Source organism: Haemaphysalis longicornis, unplaced genomic scaffold, assembly GCF_048455015.1.
Source record: "Haemaphysalis longicornis isolate Haplotype H1 unplaced genomic scaffold, Haemaphysalis longicornis Haplotype H1 scaffold_37, whole genome shotgun sequence".
Classification (NCBI taxonomy): Eukaryota; Metazoa; Arthropoda; class Arachnida; order Ixodida; family Ixodidae; genus Haemaphysalis; species Haemaphysalis longicornis.
Genome location: NW_027526355.1, coordinates 594,165 through 613,668, shown reverse-complemented (window position 1 = coordinate 613,668; position 19,504 = coordinate 594,165). Strand labels below are relative to the sequence as shown.

Here is a 19,504-nt window from a genome sequence, read left to right as displayed (position 1 = left end):
TAGGAAAACTTCAACACCAGTGCCCTGCGAGCCTCCTGCCAAATCAACTGGACCCCGGGCGATTGGGTTCCTGATGGGCACTGGACTTCGGGGAAACGAAATACAATTATTTTTACTGTGGGTGTTGCCGAAGCCTTGCTGCAAAAAGCCAAAGGCCAAGTAGGTGCGAAGCGGCCAGAACAACCTAAGTCGAAGCCTGTTGTTCTGCCCTATATACATAGAGTCACGCACAACCTGAAAAAAACTGGCGGAACGGTACAAGGTGCCGGTGGTGTTTTCTGCTCCACAAAAAATTGGCCGCCTCTGTGAGCTAATTTCCGGAAAGCTCAAACCGAAAACGTGCGAAAAGAAGCAAGCCAATCGATTTGTGCCCTGTGACGTCGAGTAGTTTACGAGATACCGCTTTCATGCGTGGAGGCCTACATCGGCCAGACGGGCAGATGTGTGAATGACCGGGCACGCGAGTATAGTTCTTCTCTTAACAGTAATACGCGCGTGCATTTACCCGCACATTGTGAAGATTGCAGGGCTGTCAGTCCTTTCGAAAAATGCAGACCTTTCTTTGAGCAGGTTGCGCTGCTGAGCACGAGGTCGTGGGTTCGATTCCCAGTCACGGCAGCCGCTTTTCTGATGTAGGCGAAAAGCAAGAACGCCCATGTCTACGAAATTTCCACACACGTTAAAGATCCCCAGGTGGTCAAAATTAATCCAGAGCCCTCCACTCCGGCGCGCCTCATCACCTGCGTTGCGTCGGCGTGTTAAACCCCCCAATCAACCAATCTTTGAGCAGGTTAGAATTCTCGACAGGAGTGATAATACAGTGGCCAGGATGCTCTTGGAAGCAGTTTATATTAAGCAGAAAGGGGACAAAGGCGTCCGCGATACATCTGTGCTTTTAAGTGTCAGCGAGTTTGAGTTTTTGAAAACGTCACTTTGATCATGTCATCTGTTTGAGGCCTTCCATTTAGTGTACCCTAGGGCGCATGCTCCTAATGATAGATGTATAAATATGAGACGATGCTTCAATAAATGTTTGTTGCAAGTGAGCGCTTGTCCCGTCGTCGTTCTTTACTGTAGCTGTATAAGTCGCGCTCTATTTTTTAATCATGCTGTCTTCTAGGCCACGGCACATAGCTCCTGCGTGTCGTGTCACCAGCGAACGCATGTCGGCGCTCTCCAGCCTTGCGTCATGTCGCTGCGCGTCGCCGCCGCCGAGCATTTTGTTGCCAACCGTGTTTGATCCTACTCCGGAAAGGTCACCTGTTTAGGATGATCCAGGCAACCAAGAAGACGACGAAACACCGATATAAGCGCAGCACGGAGCGCGTGCTGGGCTTCCGTGCTTTTTTGTGAAGTTGAAAGAGCAAGACGCTTGCTTTCCATGACGCCTACTTTTGTGACTCTTTTCTGGGGCCCCACTAGACGCCAAGGCGCAGTTTTCACACACGTGTCTTGTGAGGCCTTGGTATACTGCCCTTCTCATCACACTTTTGGCCATAATTTTTCCACCGCTTTCCTGCTTGCTCTATCTGGCATATCTCCGGTGTCCTCTTCCCTCGATCGGTTACATCGAGTGATGACAGGAAACCAGTGGCGCTCTAAAGAGTCTCGTCTAAAAAGCCGCGTTCTAAAAAGTCGTGCTCTAAAAATTGAGCTCTAAATCTTGTGGCACAGCGTACCTTCGGGTGAATTTTCTGTATGTATTGTTGTCAGAAACTCGAGCGTACGACGTCTAAAAGTACCGTATAGTTTTTTCATATCATTGAACCGCGCATAATTCTTGTTACAGTCGTCCGATTCGTTCAGTTTCGGTTCTATTCACCCCAGGAAAACCCTGGAACTCTCTCGAACGAAGCGGCGGTAACTCCGACCACTCGCCGGCTCGGCGGAAAGAAAATACCAAAATAACATCTTCGCCGCTCAGTTTTCAACAAACCTTCGAGTTCTTTCGAGGGGGCGACCGTAGCTTTGCTAGTGCTAAGGCGTGCCAATGATTCCAGAAGGCAGTGAGAGGGAAATTGTGCGCTCGACTGCGGCGGGCGCATTGTGTGTTGTGCCCTCGCTCTCCGCGCCGGCGCAGTTATAAAAAGAGAATCCGCGCCGAGGCAAATTAGCTACGTTTGGACGTCGTGATGTAACAACGGCTTCTGCCAGTTTGTGCACCACACCATCGGCGATCCGCGCCCTGGAGGAGTTCAACTTACTCCCGAGTCTCGAATCACCGTAATCGTTTCGGATGGCCCGGCTTACGACGAAGTCACGCTTCACAGGTCGCCGAATCGCCTCCGACAGCGGTGCATCGTCCGGCCCGGTCGGTGAATATTCTGAGACTCTGTCTCTCATATGCATCTAACTGTCTTTCTTTTAGTTACTTCTTTTACCTCGTAATATTCCTGGTCAAAGCTCCCTGTTGCACCTTTTGTATTTGAATTGTTTCCCGCATTTGTATTCATTCAAAGTTACCTCGCGTTAACGTAACATGTCTTCGTGCTTGTACCAGGTTTTGCCTGTCCAAATATAAGTCTCTCTGGTAGTTCGTTCACAGCTGTGATTCATTCTTACCGCTCTGGTCTGGGAAAGCCGCACATCAGACGACCACCCTCTTTGTCACCTGTGCCCTGTAGATTCGGTGGGGTTGTTTACTCGCTTGAGTCAACTCCCCACACCTTCTATCAGCGCACTCATTAAGGAAACGGTGACAATTTCTGGCGTCCGCGACAGGACGTCTGATGTGAGCAGTAAGGAAAGAAAGAGGCTGGAACTTTTGCGGCATAGGTTGCTACTGCCTTTATAAGTTGGTGTTCTGGCTAACTTTCTCAAGGAATATATACCTAACTGTAAGCTAGAGTATTGTGTCTAAATTGCGGTAAATTTTCAATCATGGATCTAGAGAAAATTCTATCGTTGGGCTGCCAGCTGCGCTTGTCAGGGGCCGAACTACGAAAGTGGGTGGCGCCGAAAGAAAGATACGAAAACGAGAAAGCTGAGAAAGCTCGTGAAGAGGCTGTGAAAGCAAGACAGGTAGCACGAGAAGAGGTTGAGAGGGCTGGAAGAGAAAGAGAGAAAGAATTTCAGATACGACTTCAGTTGGAGCGAGAGAAAGAGGAGCGAGAAGACAAAGCCCGCCAGACAGAGGCCGAAAGGGAGCGAGAGAAAGCGGAGCGAGAAGAGAAAGCCCGCCAGGCAGAGGCTGAAAGGGAGCAAGCGAAAGCGGAACGAGAGGAGAAAGCACGCAGAGCTGAACTCGAGATTCTAAAAAGGCGACCCGAGATACGATGGTTGAAGGCAGAATCCTCATCAGATGAGGCAAACGCGAGAGAAGAGAACAGTGGCCGAAGTACTAAACTTGAGAAGGCAAAGAAACGCCAGGACAGCTCCAAAAACGAAGAGGCGTGAATATCCGCAACCAGCAAGGAGTAAACACCTCCAGAGTTGTGCGAAAGCGCACCACTTCAGATATCGAAGGACGATGATCCTACGGATCGTGACGCAGGGCTTGGGGATGGCGATAGCATCCCGGTTGTGAATACCGTCATGACATTGGAGCCGAACGCCCTAGACGAGAGTGGACCCGATATTTCGGGGCGAGTGCTTGAGGAAACCGTGTTCTTTCCTAAAGACATGGGTAGAAGCACGCTTATTGTGCAGGAAGTGCAGTTCGGGACTGCGAACTCGCTGGGCAGACTAGCGCCGTGTGCGTAGCTGACAGCTCGAGGATCAAAGAGACCGACACTACGGTAAAAGTTGAGATCTCCGTGCGAAGCGGGGCCACACTTCCACATAGAGGGCTCGCTGCACATCTGCGCCTGCGACGATCCACTGACTTCAGCGCTGGAAGAGAAACCAGCCGCCGCTTCGAAAGAAGAGCAGCCGGTTATTGAGGAACCCCGTTACGATGCCTCGGATAGAGGTGAAGCCGTGCCCGTAGTAACACGAGCTCCGGCAAAAGCGAAGCCAGCACGTTTCCGGCACTCAAAATCTGCGGCTCTTGCGACGGTGCCGCCTCGAAGGCAGAGGAGTGTCGAAGGGTGTGTAAAGAATAATTCATGGAAAACCGGCCATGCAAAGTTCGGCAAGCAAATGAACGGCCGTAAGAATGAGCGCACAGTTGATCTCGAGCGCAAGAGCAAACGTGTGTGCCGACATTGCCCAAATCAGACAGGTGTAAAGAAACACCGGTCAGTTACTACACACGGGAAGGTGAGGGAAGGCCAAGTTGCCAGACGCTTCGTCGTTCGCCAGATAAAGGCCCTGACACCGGAGAAATTTTGTGGGCCCAGTATCACGGCAGACACGAAAGAGTTTGCCGCTTCGCGCGACATTTGGAAAGGAACTTCTCGAAAGAGAATTCCGCAGGTGCAGCTACGCAAGCGCCCGATAGACACGAGCTAAACATGAAGAATGCGAATTCAAGTATCCATGTGTTGTAGGAGTAAAATTTTATTACCGAATTGTATCTTTACGTCGTGTGCTGTATACTCGAACATTGAATTCTTTATTTGTCTCTGTCGTACTGTACACGAAGCTTGTACTTATTTTATCACTCTGGCTGTGAGAGAGAGAGAGAGAGAGAGAGAGCTCTTTATTAGATGAAAGCAGAGAGGTTTGCCGGCATGTTCCCGCCTGCATGCTACTCTGCGGGGATGGGGAGAAGGGAGCAAAGGCCCTAAAAGAAGTAGGGCAGAAGAACGAGGGGAAAAGGAGAGATTAAAGGAAAAAGTGAACACGAAGCTTTGCGTGGTGACTTAAAAGTCCACATGATCTCACACGTAAAGTTCTAAATTGTCTCTGCGAGGCCGATTCCGTGTAAATAGTCAAATAAAGCAAGCAACACTTTTCTCTGGGACGATGGAGAGGGTCAGGGTCCAAGGAGACCTTTCAAAGATATAGATGCGTTATTGAGGCACTCAATCTTTTCTGCGAGGTGAATTCTTTCTTGGATGTATGCCGGACACTCTAGAAGGACGTGCTCTACTGTTTCGGGTAATCCACAATTATCGCAATAGGGGTTTGCAGCTAGACCGAGGCGACGGCGGTAAGAGTTCGTGAGCGCTGCGTTATACATTGTATACGATGGGTATTCACGTACTAGTTGCGTATTGCGTGAACTTTTTCATTACTTTGGTACAGTAACTTTAGTGTGTATTATTGGCGTACTAGTTGCGACATTCTTGAACTTTCCGCTTGCATCTTATTGTACTCTTTATATTGTTGTGAACAGCATATTATGTTCATTATTAGTTTTATTGCACCAGTACATTGTTTGTGTTACTAGGTACTCACTCGCACTCCTTGTATGTTAGCCTACGAGACTTTTGCACTACATTGCACTTTGTATTTTACACACGTTTCGCACTTGCAGTGCTTTTTGCCCGTAACTGGGTCATGATGACTAGTTTGTTCTGCGTTTTCAGTTGTCTCAGAAAGACCGTATTCTTCTTGCACTTCTCATTTGTACGTAGGCTGTGAATGTAGGAGGAATCTGTGCCAAACGCTTGGGCTGTATGCAAAATATGTGCGCGTCATTATTTAATACTTAGAACAATTGTACTGTACTTCATTTTGTGTTAACACGCACTGCATATTTTGTTCACTACGTGGGAAGGACGCGTACGCATGACTTTGTGAGTTTTGGGAATATCATTGCATAATATTCTGAAACTAAGGGGCTGTCGCACAAACTCGAGCTTATGACGTCTAAAAGTACCGTAAAGTTTTTTTCATATTATTGAACAGCGCCTAATTCTTGTTACAGTCGTCCGATTAATTCAGTTTCAGTTCTATTAGCCCCAGGAAAACCCTGGAACTCTCTCGAACGAAGCAGCGGTAACTCCGACCACTCGCCAGCTCGCCGTCAAGAACATACCAAAATAAAAGCTCCGCCGCTCAGCTTTCAACGAAGCTTCGAGTTCTTTCGAGGGGGCGAATGTAGCTTTGCCAGTGTAAGGCGCGCCGATGCTTTCAGAACACTGAAAGAGGGAAGTTGTGCGTCGACGGCGGCGGGCGCATTGTGTGTTGTGCCCTCTCTCTCCCCGCCAGCGCAGTTATAAAAAGAAAATCTGCGTTGAAGCAAATTAGCTACATTTGGAAGTCGTGATGTGACAACGGCTTCTGCCAGTTTTTGCGCCACACCATCGGCGACCCGCACCCTGGAGGACTTTAACGTATTCCGGGGTCTCGAATCACCGTGATCGTCTCGGATAGCCTGGCCTACGACGAAGCCACGTTTCACAGGTAGCCGAATCGCCTCCGACAGCGGTGCATCGTACGGCCCGGTCGGTGAATTTTGTGGGACTCTGTCTCTCATATGCATTGAACTGTCTTTCGTTTAGTTACTACTTCTACCTCCTAATATTCCTGGTCAAAGCTCCCTGTTGTACCTTTTGTATTTGAACTCTTTCCCGCATTTGTATTCGTTCAAAGTTACCTTTCGTTAATGTTACATGTATTCGTGCTTGTACCGTGTTTTCCCTGTCCAAATGTAAGTCTCTGTTGTTGTTCGTTCACGGCTCTGACTCATTCATACCGCTCTGGTCGGCGAAAGCCGCACATCAGATGGCCACCCCCTTCGTCGCCTGTGCCCTGTAGTTTCGGTGGGGTTGTTTGCTCGCTTGAGTCGACTACCCACATCTTATATGAGCGCACCCAAAAAGAAACGGTGAAAATTGTTTAATCTAATGCAAGTTTGATGGTGAAAAAAGCACATAAAAACGAAGACACAGAATAAAAAACAAACAATAGGGCGCTGCTTTGTGTTTCCCTTTGCGTCTTCGTCTTTTATGCGCTCATGAAGATTCACGAACTTGCCCAGTTCGCCTCAGTTGTTAATATAAGTTTAAGTTTACCTAGAACAAAATAGGGCCAAAATAGCTATTTGCTTGCAAAAATTACTTAGTTCACGGTTAAGTAATAAACATTACTGAATTCCCGGCTGCTGCCGATCAATAGCCGTCTACGGCGCAAATGTGGTTAGGGAGAACGGCTGTAACTGCTATTTTACTGATACTACATCAAAAAAAATCGTAGCATCCTTTAGCAATGAGATGACTTTAACATTACGCCGCAGTTAAACTATTTTATGTAATTACGCATTTTACCGTGAGGCTGTAATACTGTGGTATTCCCATGTCCAGAGTACGCGTACGCTTCTATTGGAGAAAAACCGACAGCACCACCTTCGCTTATAATAACAAATTTCAAGTTCCCCAAGTTTCCTTCAGCAAATTAACTCCGAAGTAACTTTTTCACAAACAACCAACGTTTTTATTAAATTCTTCGGCTGAGCCCAGTTTTATTGGTCCTCCTAATTCACAGGGTGAACCGGCACAAAATTGGGCAAATTTTTAAAATTGAAGTTTCCTTATTGCAGCGTTAAGGAGATCTTTCGTATGTCTCTTTACTTTATTAGGGACAGGTTTGCAATGAAGCACTACCTACTCGTCTTGTTTAAAGGGATGTGAATTAGCTTCGCATGTTGCGTTTCCAAAATGTTTAAAGAATTTTTTGTGGGAAAAAGTTCAGCTTCAGTAATGCTGACATTTTGTATTTTAGATTTAATCTCATTTTTGAATTTATTTTTGAATAACACGCTTTTACTTGGCGCTAATTTGCAAATACGTAAACGCGGCCATTTGAGAGAGATCAGTTTTAGGGCAACTGAAATGTTACCAACTATCCACTCTCTAGTGAAAAATGTGCAAATGCCTTGCAGACTGACTGAAATATTCTATTTAAATACTTTTCTGCAAAAATGGTAGTTGGCTCAATTTATTTCATCATACCATTTTTGTATATTCAACACGACGGCATTTACCTAGAAGGCTGTGCCTGTTCCATGCAACCCATGTCAATTTGCTGGATTTCTGTTTCTGCAGGGAACTGAATCTGCATTTATTTCATTACGGTTGAGGTTTTCTACAAAAAAAAACAAAAAGTCATCCGGTGCTTTTCTTTGTTTGGCACTCTTCGCTTGAATAAACTTTATATATTTTGGTCGGGCGGCACTTATCATAGAAAGTCTTGTTGCACCTAGGAGATTCCGTCCCAATAGCTTCCTCTCTTACCCACACACCACATAGGAGTGTGTCTGAGTCCAACCTTTCAGCAACCACTCCTTTACCTTTAGTCAGCGCTGGAAAGGTAAACAACAATGATTTGTTATACACAATCGAAGAAACATCAGTGAATCACGCATGTAGAACAGCTAACACCTACATCGCTCCCTAGTATATACTCCTGCGGTACATTTTGCTTTGTACCATATCAACACTTGCTTAGAACACACGACATCTTGTTGCTTTAGGTACGTTACAGTCCGTTTGTGTGGTTTTGAGTTATAAATACTCAAAGTTACATCATTTCATCCCGCGGGCTCCACACACACACGATTGAGGAAAACCAAAGCTAGTAGTGTCGATGCGTCATCAAACGCTTCACTCAGAAGCTATATTGGCACTTCAGCTTTCATGTTACAAATGTAACTCCCCGAAGTGCATTTGAAAGTTTTTTTAACTGTGTACGGCAATTAGTGTGGTGGGAGGACTGCATGAAAAAGTGCCACTTGCAGTGACGCTCTGGAATAAAGCGAACGCGCAGTTTTTTACTAGCAATATATGCTTTCCCCTTTCTAAAACAAAGACAGCATTGTGAAATGTATGGTTAACACCATTAAGTGATGCTTCCGTAAAACTCCATTCATGCCATATATTTTGTGAGGCAAAACGGACAGTTCCTCTATTGCATTTTTGGAAAAAACCTGAAATATTATCTGTGTCTTCAAGAAAACATCAAACTCGATGTATTATAAACATACAAGGCGAGAAACAGTCTACCACTGCATACTCTGGCGCAAAAAAGCAGGAAGCTCTGTTCCGGTCAGCGTTTTCAAAGATACTTAGACTGAGCTAAAGCTTAGGTGCAATTGATATACAATATCTCCGATTGTTTAATCTTTATCTCTTCACCCGCAAGTTCGACTACGAGTGATTGCGGAACATAATAATGTACGCATATATTACAATAAATGTGCACAAGAAGTGACCACTGCTGGGTTCTTATGAAGCAAAAGTTTTAAACAAATCGCTTAACAAGGAACATTTTATATCCTAGACTTTTTTATTTCAACTGTAACGTGCAGCGATGAGGGATTAAGAATAAACACTCACCTACGATTAAAATACCTTGATGCAACGGCCCAGACCTCCTACATACGACTTTTGTTTATTTCGGAATATCTCGACGCAAACAATTCGAGGGGCCCAATGAGGGGCACGAGGGGCCCAAAAAAGAGGACGGAATATTATTTTTTTATGTATCACTGTTTGCAACATTGCGAACGCGGTCGCCCCGTGCCTGGCGCTAGCAGTGTTTTACACCATGTCCCAAGCGGCTAAGTGTGTCGCGGTTGCCTGGGTAACAGAAAGGGGCTTTTTGGGATAATTTGGAGTGCACTGTATACCACTCGCCACAAGCAGACCCCAACTAAGCGAACGAATAAAGGTGCGCTACTCGGGCGCCATTACCCACCACCGACCTCCGATCATTTAATGCTCTCTTCTCAGGGTCACTAATCGCCCCCTCTACTTTCCTTAATTTTGCTTCTATTGTATTTCCTCCCGCTGTCCTCCTCACACTTCCTTCCCTACCACCGTCATCCGGCGTGTGCTGCACTTCACACTAGCTCTGTTATTGTAGAGGAGCAAGGACAGCCGGGCTAGTTTAGTAAGATGGCATTTTGAACATTGCTATAGAGAAGAGTACACGGGAAGGAGGACAACCAGGAGCTGACAGTCGATTCAAGTTTATTTCTAAATAAGAATAAAAGCTTATTCGGCATTTCACTTATTCCAAGCTGCTAAATAGTGGGCGTGTTTATTATTCTGAGGAGCCCGGCGGTTGGGAGTCGCTGTGCAGCACCGTTTTCGATTCACTAGCGTTTGCTGCTTGAGATCCAGAATGTGTACTGCACTTTTCAAATCTAGGAGCTCGGCTGACAGCAGCAAATCCTTCCAGGCTCACCATTCCGCTTGGGACGCTTTGCTGGAGGCTTTTCCTGACGAAGATTTCTAGTTTTCCTCTTTGCTGACATTGCCGACACTATGTGTTCTAAATAATATTTCAATAACGTAGGTATAGCATCGCGCGGACTTGCAAGTTGCAATGCGCACCCTTCACAGTAATACCGAATATGCATAAACGTACATGCGTTCGATAAAACTGCTCTCAAAATTGTTTTCCCAATCACTGTAGCCGGGATCAGCCCGCTGTATTTTCTTTTGATGCTTCGTTCCCTGCAAGCTCCCTAGCATCACAAGGTGCAGCAAAAACCAAACATGGAAGCAGCCTACTGGTTTGGCCGGTAAGCTCTTTTGCACAACAAAACAAAGCATGTTTTTTTTTTTTTGCGATGTCGCTTTGGCACTGTCATCGTATTCTACAGTTACGCAAAGCTGTTTCAGTGACAGGCACGGGAAAACAACAACCAGGAACTCAATCCACAATTTGACGGCGTGGATGCATGCGCGAACCGAAGCTATGCAATCAGCACGCAACTGCAGCGAGAGGCTGACGGAATGGCTTGCATGTGAAAAGAAACCACACAGAATAATAAACGCTGTATCGTCGAACAAGACAACGCCCGCGGCTTAGATCAGCTAACTCTGGGTATGCACAGCGAAAATTTATTTAAGCCTGCACCGCTTATGGTGGTTTGCGAGCCGAACAGCTCACTCTTTCTCAGTCTCTAACGCTTGCTTCGCGAAATGGGCATTCCGGACCTTTTTCTGTGAAGCATTTCGCCAGGCGATATCCGCGGGGTTTGCGGACACTGATGGACGGCTACGGCTCAGTCTTTCGCTCACGTGCAGAGCTCATATAAGACGGTGCGGCCTCGTTCTTATCCATGGCCAAGATAGTACTGACTACGCGAGTGCGGTGCTCCTCTTAGTCATGCACGCGGCGATCATGTAGTGAGGCGGCTACCCAGCTGCGGAAACGTCATGTTCCAAGCCAGCGGAGGCGGCTAGCGCACGCGGCGGAGGCGGAGCGTGGCGCTGCGCGTGGCGTGCTGCGTTGACAAGGCTACGGCGCAGCTGCGGTCAGATGACGGTCAAAATGCTGGCGACGGGGAATCACGGCTAGGCTACGAGAGTAATCAGAAATGGCACATGTTGGGCTAGTTGGTGGTGAAATACAAAGGAAGCAACAGTGCACATTTTGAAGAAGGGCGGATAGAAACACATACCACGAGCGCTGGCTGTCAATTTATATCTTCATTACAAGTTGCGGAAAATAAATAGCACCTAATGTAAAGAACAACAAGCGGGTACAGAAGAGAGGAGAAGATTGCCTAACCTGTCAACCCATTATGACATCACCGAAGTTATCACCACATCAGTTTTCTCCCTGGCGTCAAAACTGCGATTTCCTTTTGGTAATAGCTATGGAAGGTACGCTGACACAGTTATCACCAGCTCTTGCAACCCTTGCAGCTTCAACAAGTCCCCTCGTGGTTTGGTTTTTGCTCTTAAAGATTACTGTTGTTCTTTCAAACTCGGTAGTACCATCAGCACAGAGCACAGCAGCACACGACCAGCACAGGACAGCACGTACGTGACTGCATGCTCAAACTCTTGCATACACCTACTACAAATATATGAGCGCGTGCAAAAATTTATCATCTGCTATGCATCCTCGGCGAGCAAGGCGATTGGCTTATAAGTAGTAAACCGTGTCATTGACTAAACGCGTCTTGTAAACATCACCATATGACACAAGAAGCCTGCAGAAACTATTACCCCGCTGCGGTGACTAAACAGCGTGAAAACGTGGGCGAGTTGGTGATGCGTGTTGAACCACAGCGCAAACGACTAGACGATAGCAAGGACGATAGCAAGAGGGCACACGAAGCGCTGTGTGTTCTCTTGCTATTGTCTTTTGTCTAATCGTTTGCGCTGTGGTTTAACAAACGGTGGCACAGTGGCTAGTAGTTGTGCTGCTCAGCCCAACGACCCGGGTTAGATTTCCAGTCACGGTGGCCGCTTTTCTGGTGCAGGCGAAAAGCGGAAACGGCCGTAGGTTTAAGATTTCTGCGCATGTTACAGATCCCGAGGTGGTCAAAATAAATCTGGAGATCTCCGCTACGGCACGCCTCATCACCTGTGTAGCGTGAGCGCCTTCAACCCCACAATCAATCAATCAATCAATCAATCAGTCAACAAACAAATGAGTCAATCAATCAGTCAATAATTGCGTCATTTGAGGTTCGCAGACCACATACTCTTGCTCAGTGAATCTGTAGAGGAACTCCAAATAATGATTAAAGAACTACAATCAAGGTTTTTCGCTGTAAGGCTAAAGATAAAAATTAATAAAACTAAGGTAATGACAAATAAACCGGTTGAACGCGCCTTTTTCAGCATAGATGACGATATACTGGAACAAGTAGGAGAATAGAACTACCGTGGCCAGACGGTCAATGCACATCCGAACCACGAAAAAGAAATCCGGAACCGAATAGGAATGGGTTGGGGTGCTTTCGGCAAGCACTAGCAACTAATGAAAAGTAAGCTACCTCTATCTCTAACAAGAAAGGTATCCAACCAGTGCATGCTGCCGGTGATGACATACGGAGCGGAAACTTTGCACCTTATTAAACAACACAAGGCAAAGTTAAGTCCGCCCAACGTGCCATAGAGCGCATAATGTTAGGCGTAAAGGTTGAGGACAGAAAACGAGTAACCTGGAACAGTGAGCAAACTCGAATAGAAGATATTATAGTTCAAGTTCAGAAAAGGAAACAGACTTGGGCTGGCCATGTAGCGCAATTAACTGACAACCGGTGACCACAACGGCAACAGAATGGACACCGTGAGACGGAATCAGGAGAAGGCGAAGGCCATTAACTCTATTGAGAAACGAAATAAGAAAATTTGAAGGCAAATAATGGACTCCGGATTCACGGGACAGAAGTGGGTGGAATTCAGTGGGGAAGGCCTTCGTCCTGCAGTGGACCTAAATAGGCTGTTGACAGTGATAATGTTAGTTTACCAATGTATGTGTGTATACAAATTCAAATGCTTCTCCTCCGATTATTATCCTATTGTGAAAACGAATATGTTCATACCCGCCCGGGTGGCTCAGTGGCTAAGGCGTTGACGACGCCGGTTCGATTCCCGGCCGCGGCTGCCGCTTTTATGATGGAGGCTAGAAAGAAGAGCGCCCGCGTGCATGAGATTTCGGCGTACGATAAAGATCCCTAGGTGGGCAAAATTAATCCGGAGCTCTACACTACGGCGCGCTTCATCGCCTGCGTTGCGTCGCCGCATGAAGCCCTACAATCAATCAATTGACTAATACGTTGATATCGAGTATTTATTTCCGAGCTGACCACTTTTTTAAAATACTTTTACATACAGTTCATGCCTAAATAAAGACTATCAAAATATCCAAGACATTTACAAGTCAGGTAAGACTATACAAATAATACTCATCCAGGTAAGAAAATATAAAGTCGGAAAGGAAACAATGGTGAAGAAAATGTTATTTTCTGCTATTTTTGCACTCGCACATCGTTGCTTCTTCTTTCTACAGACTGGGTTTACCCATGAGCAAAGCTCTAAATCTGATGTGTAGATTGTCATACACACTGCATTGACATTAAGTACAGGGCAATAGACGCCCACCGGTACCACCTGACTAAGTAGCTTAAAAACGTAGGAGAAAAAAAGACAACAGAGAAAAAGAAGGCAGGATTTTCAAAAGAAAGGAGAAAGGGAAAAGGAGTGCTGAATAATACACAGCGTCGAAAAAGTTTGTGAAAAAGCATAAAATGCGGATGGAAGAGGGGTGGGTGTGGAAGAAGGAATAGAATGAAGGAAGAACTTACTACCGCGAAGCCACCAGACCCGGGGATGGGCAGGACAGAATGCGTCATGTATAAAATCCCTATTTAGAACTGCGCCGCTGAAGGTTTGACTAAGTCGATTATGCACTTTACTGCGGTGACATGAGTACCAAGAGTGAGTTTTCTTTAGAGATAAGAAGGAATTATTAGTATAGTTTAAGGACAACACAGCTGGCAATTGTTGCCTCTCAGCTCCTCTTGGAGATACAAAGACGACCGCTTATGCTCTAATAATAAAAAAAGTACCCACTATAACATTAGGAGCGCAGGTTCAAAAGAACACGACACTCGAACAGCGCCATCTCCGTTACCTGGTTTACTGTAGACAAGGTTTACTAGTTGCAAGACAGTGCAGTTATCATCAGTGTAAAGGAAACGGTAGGCCGCTTTGGGACTTCCTGCAAAGAATTAGAATGCGTATTAAAACTGCAAGTCGTAAACAAATGGTCAAACTTTTACCGGACTATAACCAGGAACTAAATCAGGGAATAAAATGTACACCATGATCATGAAATTGGTGTTGCGTTCAGGTGAGTATTAGGTTGGTTTGATTAATTACTACTCAGAGACATGCGGAATGGCTTAGCGTGGCTGCTGTTCCTGGCTTACTAAATTCGATCCGCACGTTAACATAGTACGGTCAGCCTGGAGTTTCTGGGTTTAGCAGTACGGTTATTCTGCAGGTAAACATCACAGTTTGCCATGTGTAGCACAGCGCTGAAAAACCCAGCACGAAACAAAAAAAGCACCAAGGAGAACAATGCAAATTAGTTATGTCGCCGAGTCACGTATACTATTACATTGGCATGGAATCGCGCGTGGAAGGCACGGTGCCTCTCCAAAAATGCAAATGCATCGTCGGCTGCTTTTTATAGCGTCGCGCACCCTGTGTCGTTAAGGGGCCCGTAAAGAGTGACTATGCATGCGGGCGCACTTGTTGCAAACCACAACCGGCGCCGATATATAGTTACATTTTGCTAGAATGTAAATATATGTGCTGCAATAGTAAATTGACGTATCTGTAGCTTGCAAACTGTCTTTGAATGTGTATTGAGTGGGCCAGAGCTTCCGAACCTTGTTTCTAGCTTTCCGTTGCACAGCCAAAAACACTTCTAGAGTGAGAGTGATTCAAACTTGATTTGGTAGTATGATGTTTTGATGTTAGGCAAATGTTTTGCAGCTGTAACGAGAGTAAAGCCACCTTTTTTTAGTTTATTCCTAAACTTGGACAAGTAACGTAACTAGAATGTTTAAGAGTCCGATCCTAATATTCGAACGACATGGGTCCGCGCCCTAAATGTGTGGCAGTGGGAGCGAATAATTGGCGCTCGCTGTTCTCGTGATTCCGCAACACGCATTTCTGCGAACATCATTATCGTATATCGTATCGTACCGTATAAATTAAAGGTCGGCATAACGCAGTTGTAATTAGTGAACTTGTCGCCAAGATGCACGTGAAAAGGGGCCTGGCAAGATGTTGGAGGTATCACTGAATAATGATGTATTACGCGTACCCCCGAATAGCCATGGGGTAAACCTCTTAACTAAAAATCTGCACTCGTGACACTGCTTCAAAAGCTCGCAACAAAACTTGAAACAGGAAAGCAAGCTCCAATAAATATTTCTTAGTAGAAACTTTTAGTTCTGTGTCATATCCTTATTCACATTCCCATCTCAAGAGTTTGTTTTCATGTGAACGTTCAAAAGACTGCCGTTAGGGTAATGACAGCCACTCCACTAAAACTACGTGCAACCTGCCATCAATATTTGTCAGCTACTTTTACATACTGAAGTACCTGCCATTTACATATTGTTCAATACTGAGCATCTCTGTGCATGCATACCACTTCCGGCAGTCTTGTTCATAAAATTGTATCTTGAATGTCCTCGCCTGGTCTCTTCATAAAACTGAAATGTCCAGTTAAAAGACATCCTAGAAAGAAAACGACGCAAATTATTAGCAATGCACTCAATTCCTCAACCAAACTCAGTATATACAAGTAATGGGCGCTGATACCAGGGAAACCGAAATTACCTAACAATTCAAAATACCCACGCTTGATAAACATGATGAGTCTTCGCGTAATTGTTTTGCAGGGTGAAAATTCAATTCTACCTTCGCCAAGGTACCCAGCTAACAAAAATAGTTTTTTCACGTTAGCAGCTATCAGATGTACCGAAATCATGAACCTTTATTTCAAATTATTTTCATTCAAAATACGGTAAGAAAACAACGAGTAATATGAGGCAACATACCACGTCTTCGATGTACCATTAAAATACTTCATTGCTTCCGTCACCTGATGGGTCTCGTTGTTTTTGACGATTGTGGTAGCGCTAAGGCAGGGAGTAATCCTTTCGCTGATATCGTAGTTTCGAATTAGCTGCTGAATAGTATTTCCAGCCTGCAAAAACTAGACAATGGATGTCGTTGTATGTTAGCTGTATGTGAAGGGTGTAGTTAGGCAAGGCAGCGGTTGTTTTAAATCGCGTGTATAACGAAGGAGAATGAAGTTCAAAGCAATGATAGAAAAACCGAAGGGCATTTTGGTTCACGTACAAAAAATATCCCCGTTTTTGAGTAAACACCATTGCCACATGTAGATTTCGTGCAGGACTTCAATTGAAAATACACGTGGCGTCGTTGCAGCAACCACTGGATCCTTCCTGTATGTATAAACCAAAAAACCCAATACGTTTTACACCAAAACCATTCTGACGGGATAAAAAGAATTCTGGATATTTGTTGTGCCATTGTACATCACGGTAACCATCGGCGAATATGCTCGAGTAAATTTGTATACTAAAACCACGTAGAAACAAAGCAAATACACAATGTTTTTCAAATTTTTAAATTTTTTCGCGCAAAAGAGCTGTAATACAAAGGAATCGTTTGTTGATTGCTTGATTGATTGTAGTGTTTAACGCAGCGACGCAACGCAGGCGATAAGGCGCGCCGTAGTGGAGGGCTCCGGATTAATTTCGGTCGTTTCTGGGTATCTTTATCGTACGGCGAAATCTCGTACACACGGGCGTTTCTGCTTTTTGCCTCCATCAGAAAAGCGGCTGCCGCGGGCGGGAATCGAACCCGTGACCTCGTGCTCAGCAGCGCAAAGAAATCGTTTGTTTCTTTCACTTACAATTTGGAAATCACCATGCACACTCCCGGCATATTTGTGACTCTCAAGAGAAAAAACAACCTCGTACGTTATTTCTATATCTAGTTTAATATCTACTACACTGTTATATAACACGCATTACGGAAATATCACCTTTGGTTTTTAACGAGCGTTATTCTAGGCAGTATTATCATTACACGCATATTTTACTAAACCCATACAACATAAACTTCGAGCATCTTTTTAGTACGTTTACCGGCAAATTTGTTTTACCTTGTTCTATGAAAATTACCTGTACTGGTTTGAAACGTACCCGCAGACTATTGTTAGGGGTGAAATGTGTAGGCCTGCAGCTATATGTTGTTTCCAAGACTGAACTTTTGCCACCGCGGGCAACAGCCTTTTAACAGCAGAGCTTTTTAAGCTTTTGGTTCCGTTGTGGAGCGCTACCAGAAAAATCAACACAGGCGAGCGCACGTGAGCTTGCGCCTCGTGAGGAGCGCCCGGCGTCATGCAGGCTTGCGTGTGAGCTTGTACCACGTGAGGAGCTCGAATAAAAGTACCAAGAAAAAATACCGACCGCACGGGAGCCCGCGCCCTGTGAGGACCACCCGGCGTGGGCGAGCTCTACCTTCCAGAACACCCTGCACGGCGTTCGTGGCGTGATCTCTCGTATTCTGCTCTCCTCGCCAGTTCTCGTACATTCGCGCCTGAAATGGCGAGCACGGACGCCGCGTCCGCGCTATTGACGCCGAGTTCACGAAGCCGGTTGCTGTGGGTTCTAGCACGCTCTAACGTGGTCAACCTTCGGAGAGATGTGAAAGTCTACACACTAAAATTTCTTACATCATTTTGGTCGAAAAGGGTGTACAAATCTTGTGCCATGGCGTACACCTTTCAGAGGTGTTTTCGCTAAAAAAGGGTGCAAGCATGAAAAAAGGGTATTCGTGTTAACAACCCAAAAATGGTGTAAGGTTGCTTAACACCCTAAAGTAAGGGTGTTGGCAGCGCAGCGATGCGTGCAAATGGGGATCGGTGGAGCGCGCAGCATGCCATACAGGCACATTCAACACGAACAAGTCACCATTGATAACATAAATTAATTGAGCAAGAAAACCAACAGGATAAATGGATACAGCAAGTGCATACTCACTAAGAAATACATGTAGAGATGCGTCGATCAGGAGCGATCCGGATCTTTTGAGCCGCTCATTTTGAAGTGCGGGTGAGCCATGTCTCAGTAAAAGTGAGGGGCGGTTCTTTTGGAGAGAGGGATCACCTTCTCGCTTGCTCAGTGATCCGTGTCAAAGGGGGCGAGCCACAGCAGAACCAACCATGTAGGAAGAAGAGCCAACTTAGCCGAAGAGCCGTGTCAAATAAGCCTGCTTTTTGGTGCGTGTTTCGCGCCATTTACCATCGGCGCGAGAATTCGCGCCACCTGCCCTGACGAGCTAGGTGGGGCTAATTTTCCAAATTCCTCCAGCGCCTTCCGTCGTGGGAGCAACAATCCGAGTCAGGAAAGTCGGATCTTTTGAGCCGTTCTTCGGATCTTCCGCTCAGTAACTTAGCGGAAGAGCCGAAGAGCCGGGTCACGTGAGCCGGGTCTTTTGGGCGACTTTCGCGCCATCTATTATGGGCGCGAGAAAGGAACTGCCCTGCCGGGCTAGGTGGGTCTAATTTTCCAAATTCCTCCAGCGCCTCCTGTCGTGTGAGCAGACAGTGCGAGTAAGGAGAGCCGGATCTTTTTAGCCATTCTTCGGATCCCCTGACCCGCTCTTTTCGAGAGCCGTTCTTCTCGGAGCCGGATCTTCTGAGCCCCTTTTTGCCAACGGCGGTTGAGAGACCGCAGCGGCGGCGGCGGCGGTAAATGACAAATCGGGAGGCCGCAATAGCAGCAGTGAACGAAGCTCGTCTGCATTTTGAAAGTAATAAGAAAATGGACTCATGTCACCTATATGATTCACCACAGTTACATCTGAGCGCTCAGCTATAGTCCGAGTCAGAAACTAGCCGGATCTTCTCAGCCACTCAGTACTGCGGTGGTCCTCGCCTACCGGCGGTTCTTTGGCAGAGCGGCTCTCCCAAAGAACCGCCCCTCAACGGCAGCCAGCTCGATCAGAGAACAATTATGAACCAGGTGGCTGTGGACGAATCGTGTAGCACGTTCTGGTGAAATTAGTAGAGGCGTATCGGCCGACCCAGCCCTGGTCTTGTATGCTACTTTCGCGTCATCTGTTATTGGTGCGAAAAAAGCGGACCCGACCCGCTTCGAATGAACTGAGCTAGAGGTTGCTCATAAACCACAATTTACATTTCTTATATTACTATTACATTTTTGTGTCATGTTTTCAAGAAACATTTTTTCTGGCGTCACAGTTGACTAGTCGAGAGCGTGATTGTGAGCTTATAAACTTGACAAAAAAATAATTTTTTCTTTATATGACGTCCGAGAGAATTCTTGAAATACCACCCACAAAAACTT

The 19,504-nt window shown here is 45.9% G+C and overlaps 1 protein-coding gene across 4 annotated transcripts in view; it reads right to left on the bottom strand.

Annotated features, from left to right (window-relative positions):
* LOC144178006 (uncharacterized) overlaps positions 1 to 19,504 on the bottom strand; it is a 52,712-nt gene that overhangs the window by 25,097 nt on the left and 8,111 nt on the right. The window contains exons 2-5 of one of the 4 annotated variants that reach the window (XR_013323913.1): positions 16,160 to 16,317; positions 15,711 to 15,836; positions 14,215 to 14,301; positions 7,310 to 8,131 (exon numbers count right to left, since the gene is read on the bottom strand). Coding sequence is in view for 3 of the 4 variants with exons in the window: in XM_077705554.1 (XP_077561680.1) it covers positions 7,935 to 8,131; positions 14,215 to 14,301; positions 15,748 to 15,836; positions 16,160 to 16,317 (531 nt within the window). In the remaining variant the exon portion in view is untranslated. Of the gene's footprint in view, positions 1 to 7,291; positions 8,132 to 14,214; positions 14,302 to 15,710; positions 15,837 to 16,159; positions 16,318 to 19,504 lie in introns of those variants that run through there. The other 3 variants (XM_077705554.1, XM_077705555.1, XM_077705556.1) reach the window with 3 other exon arrangements.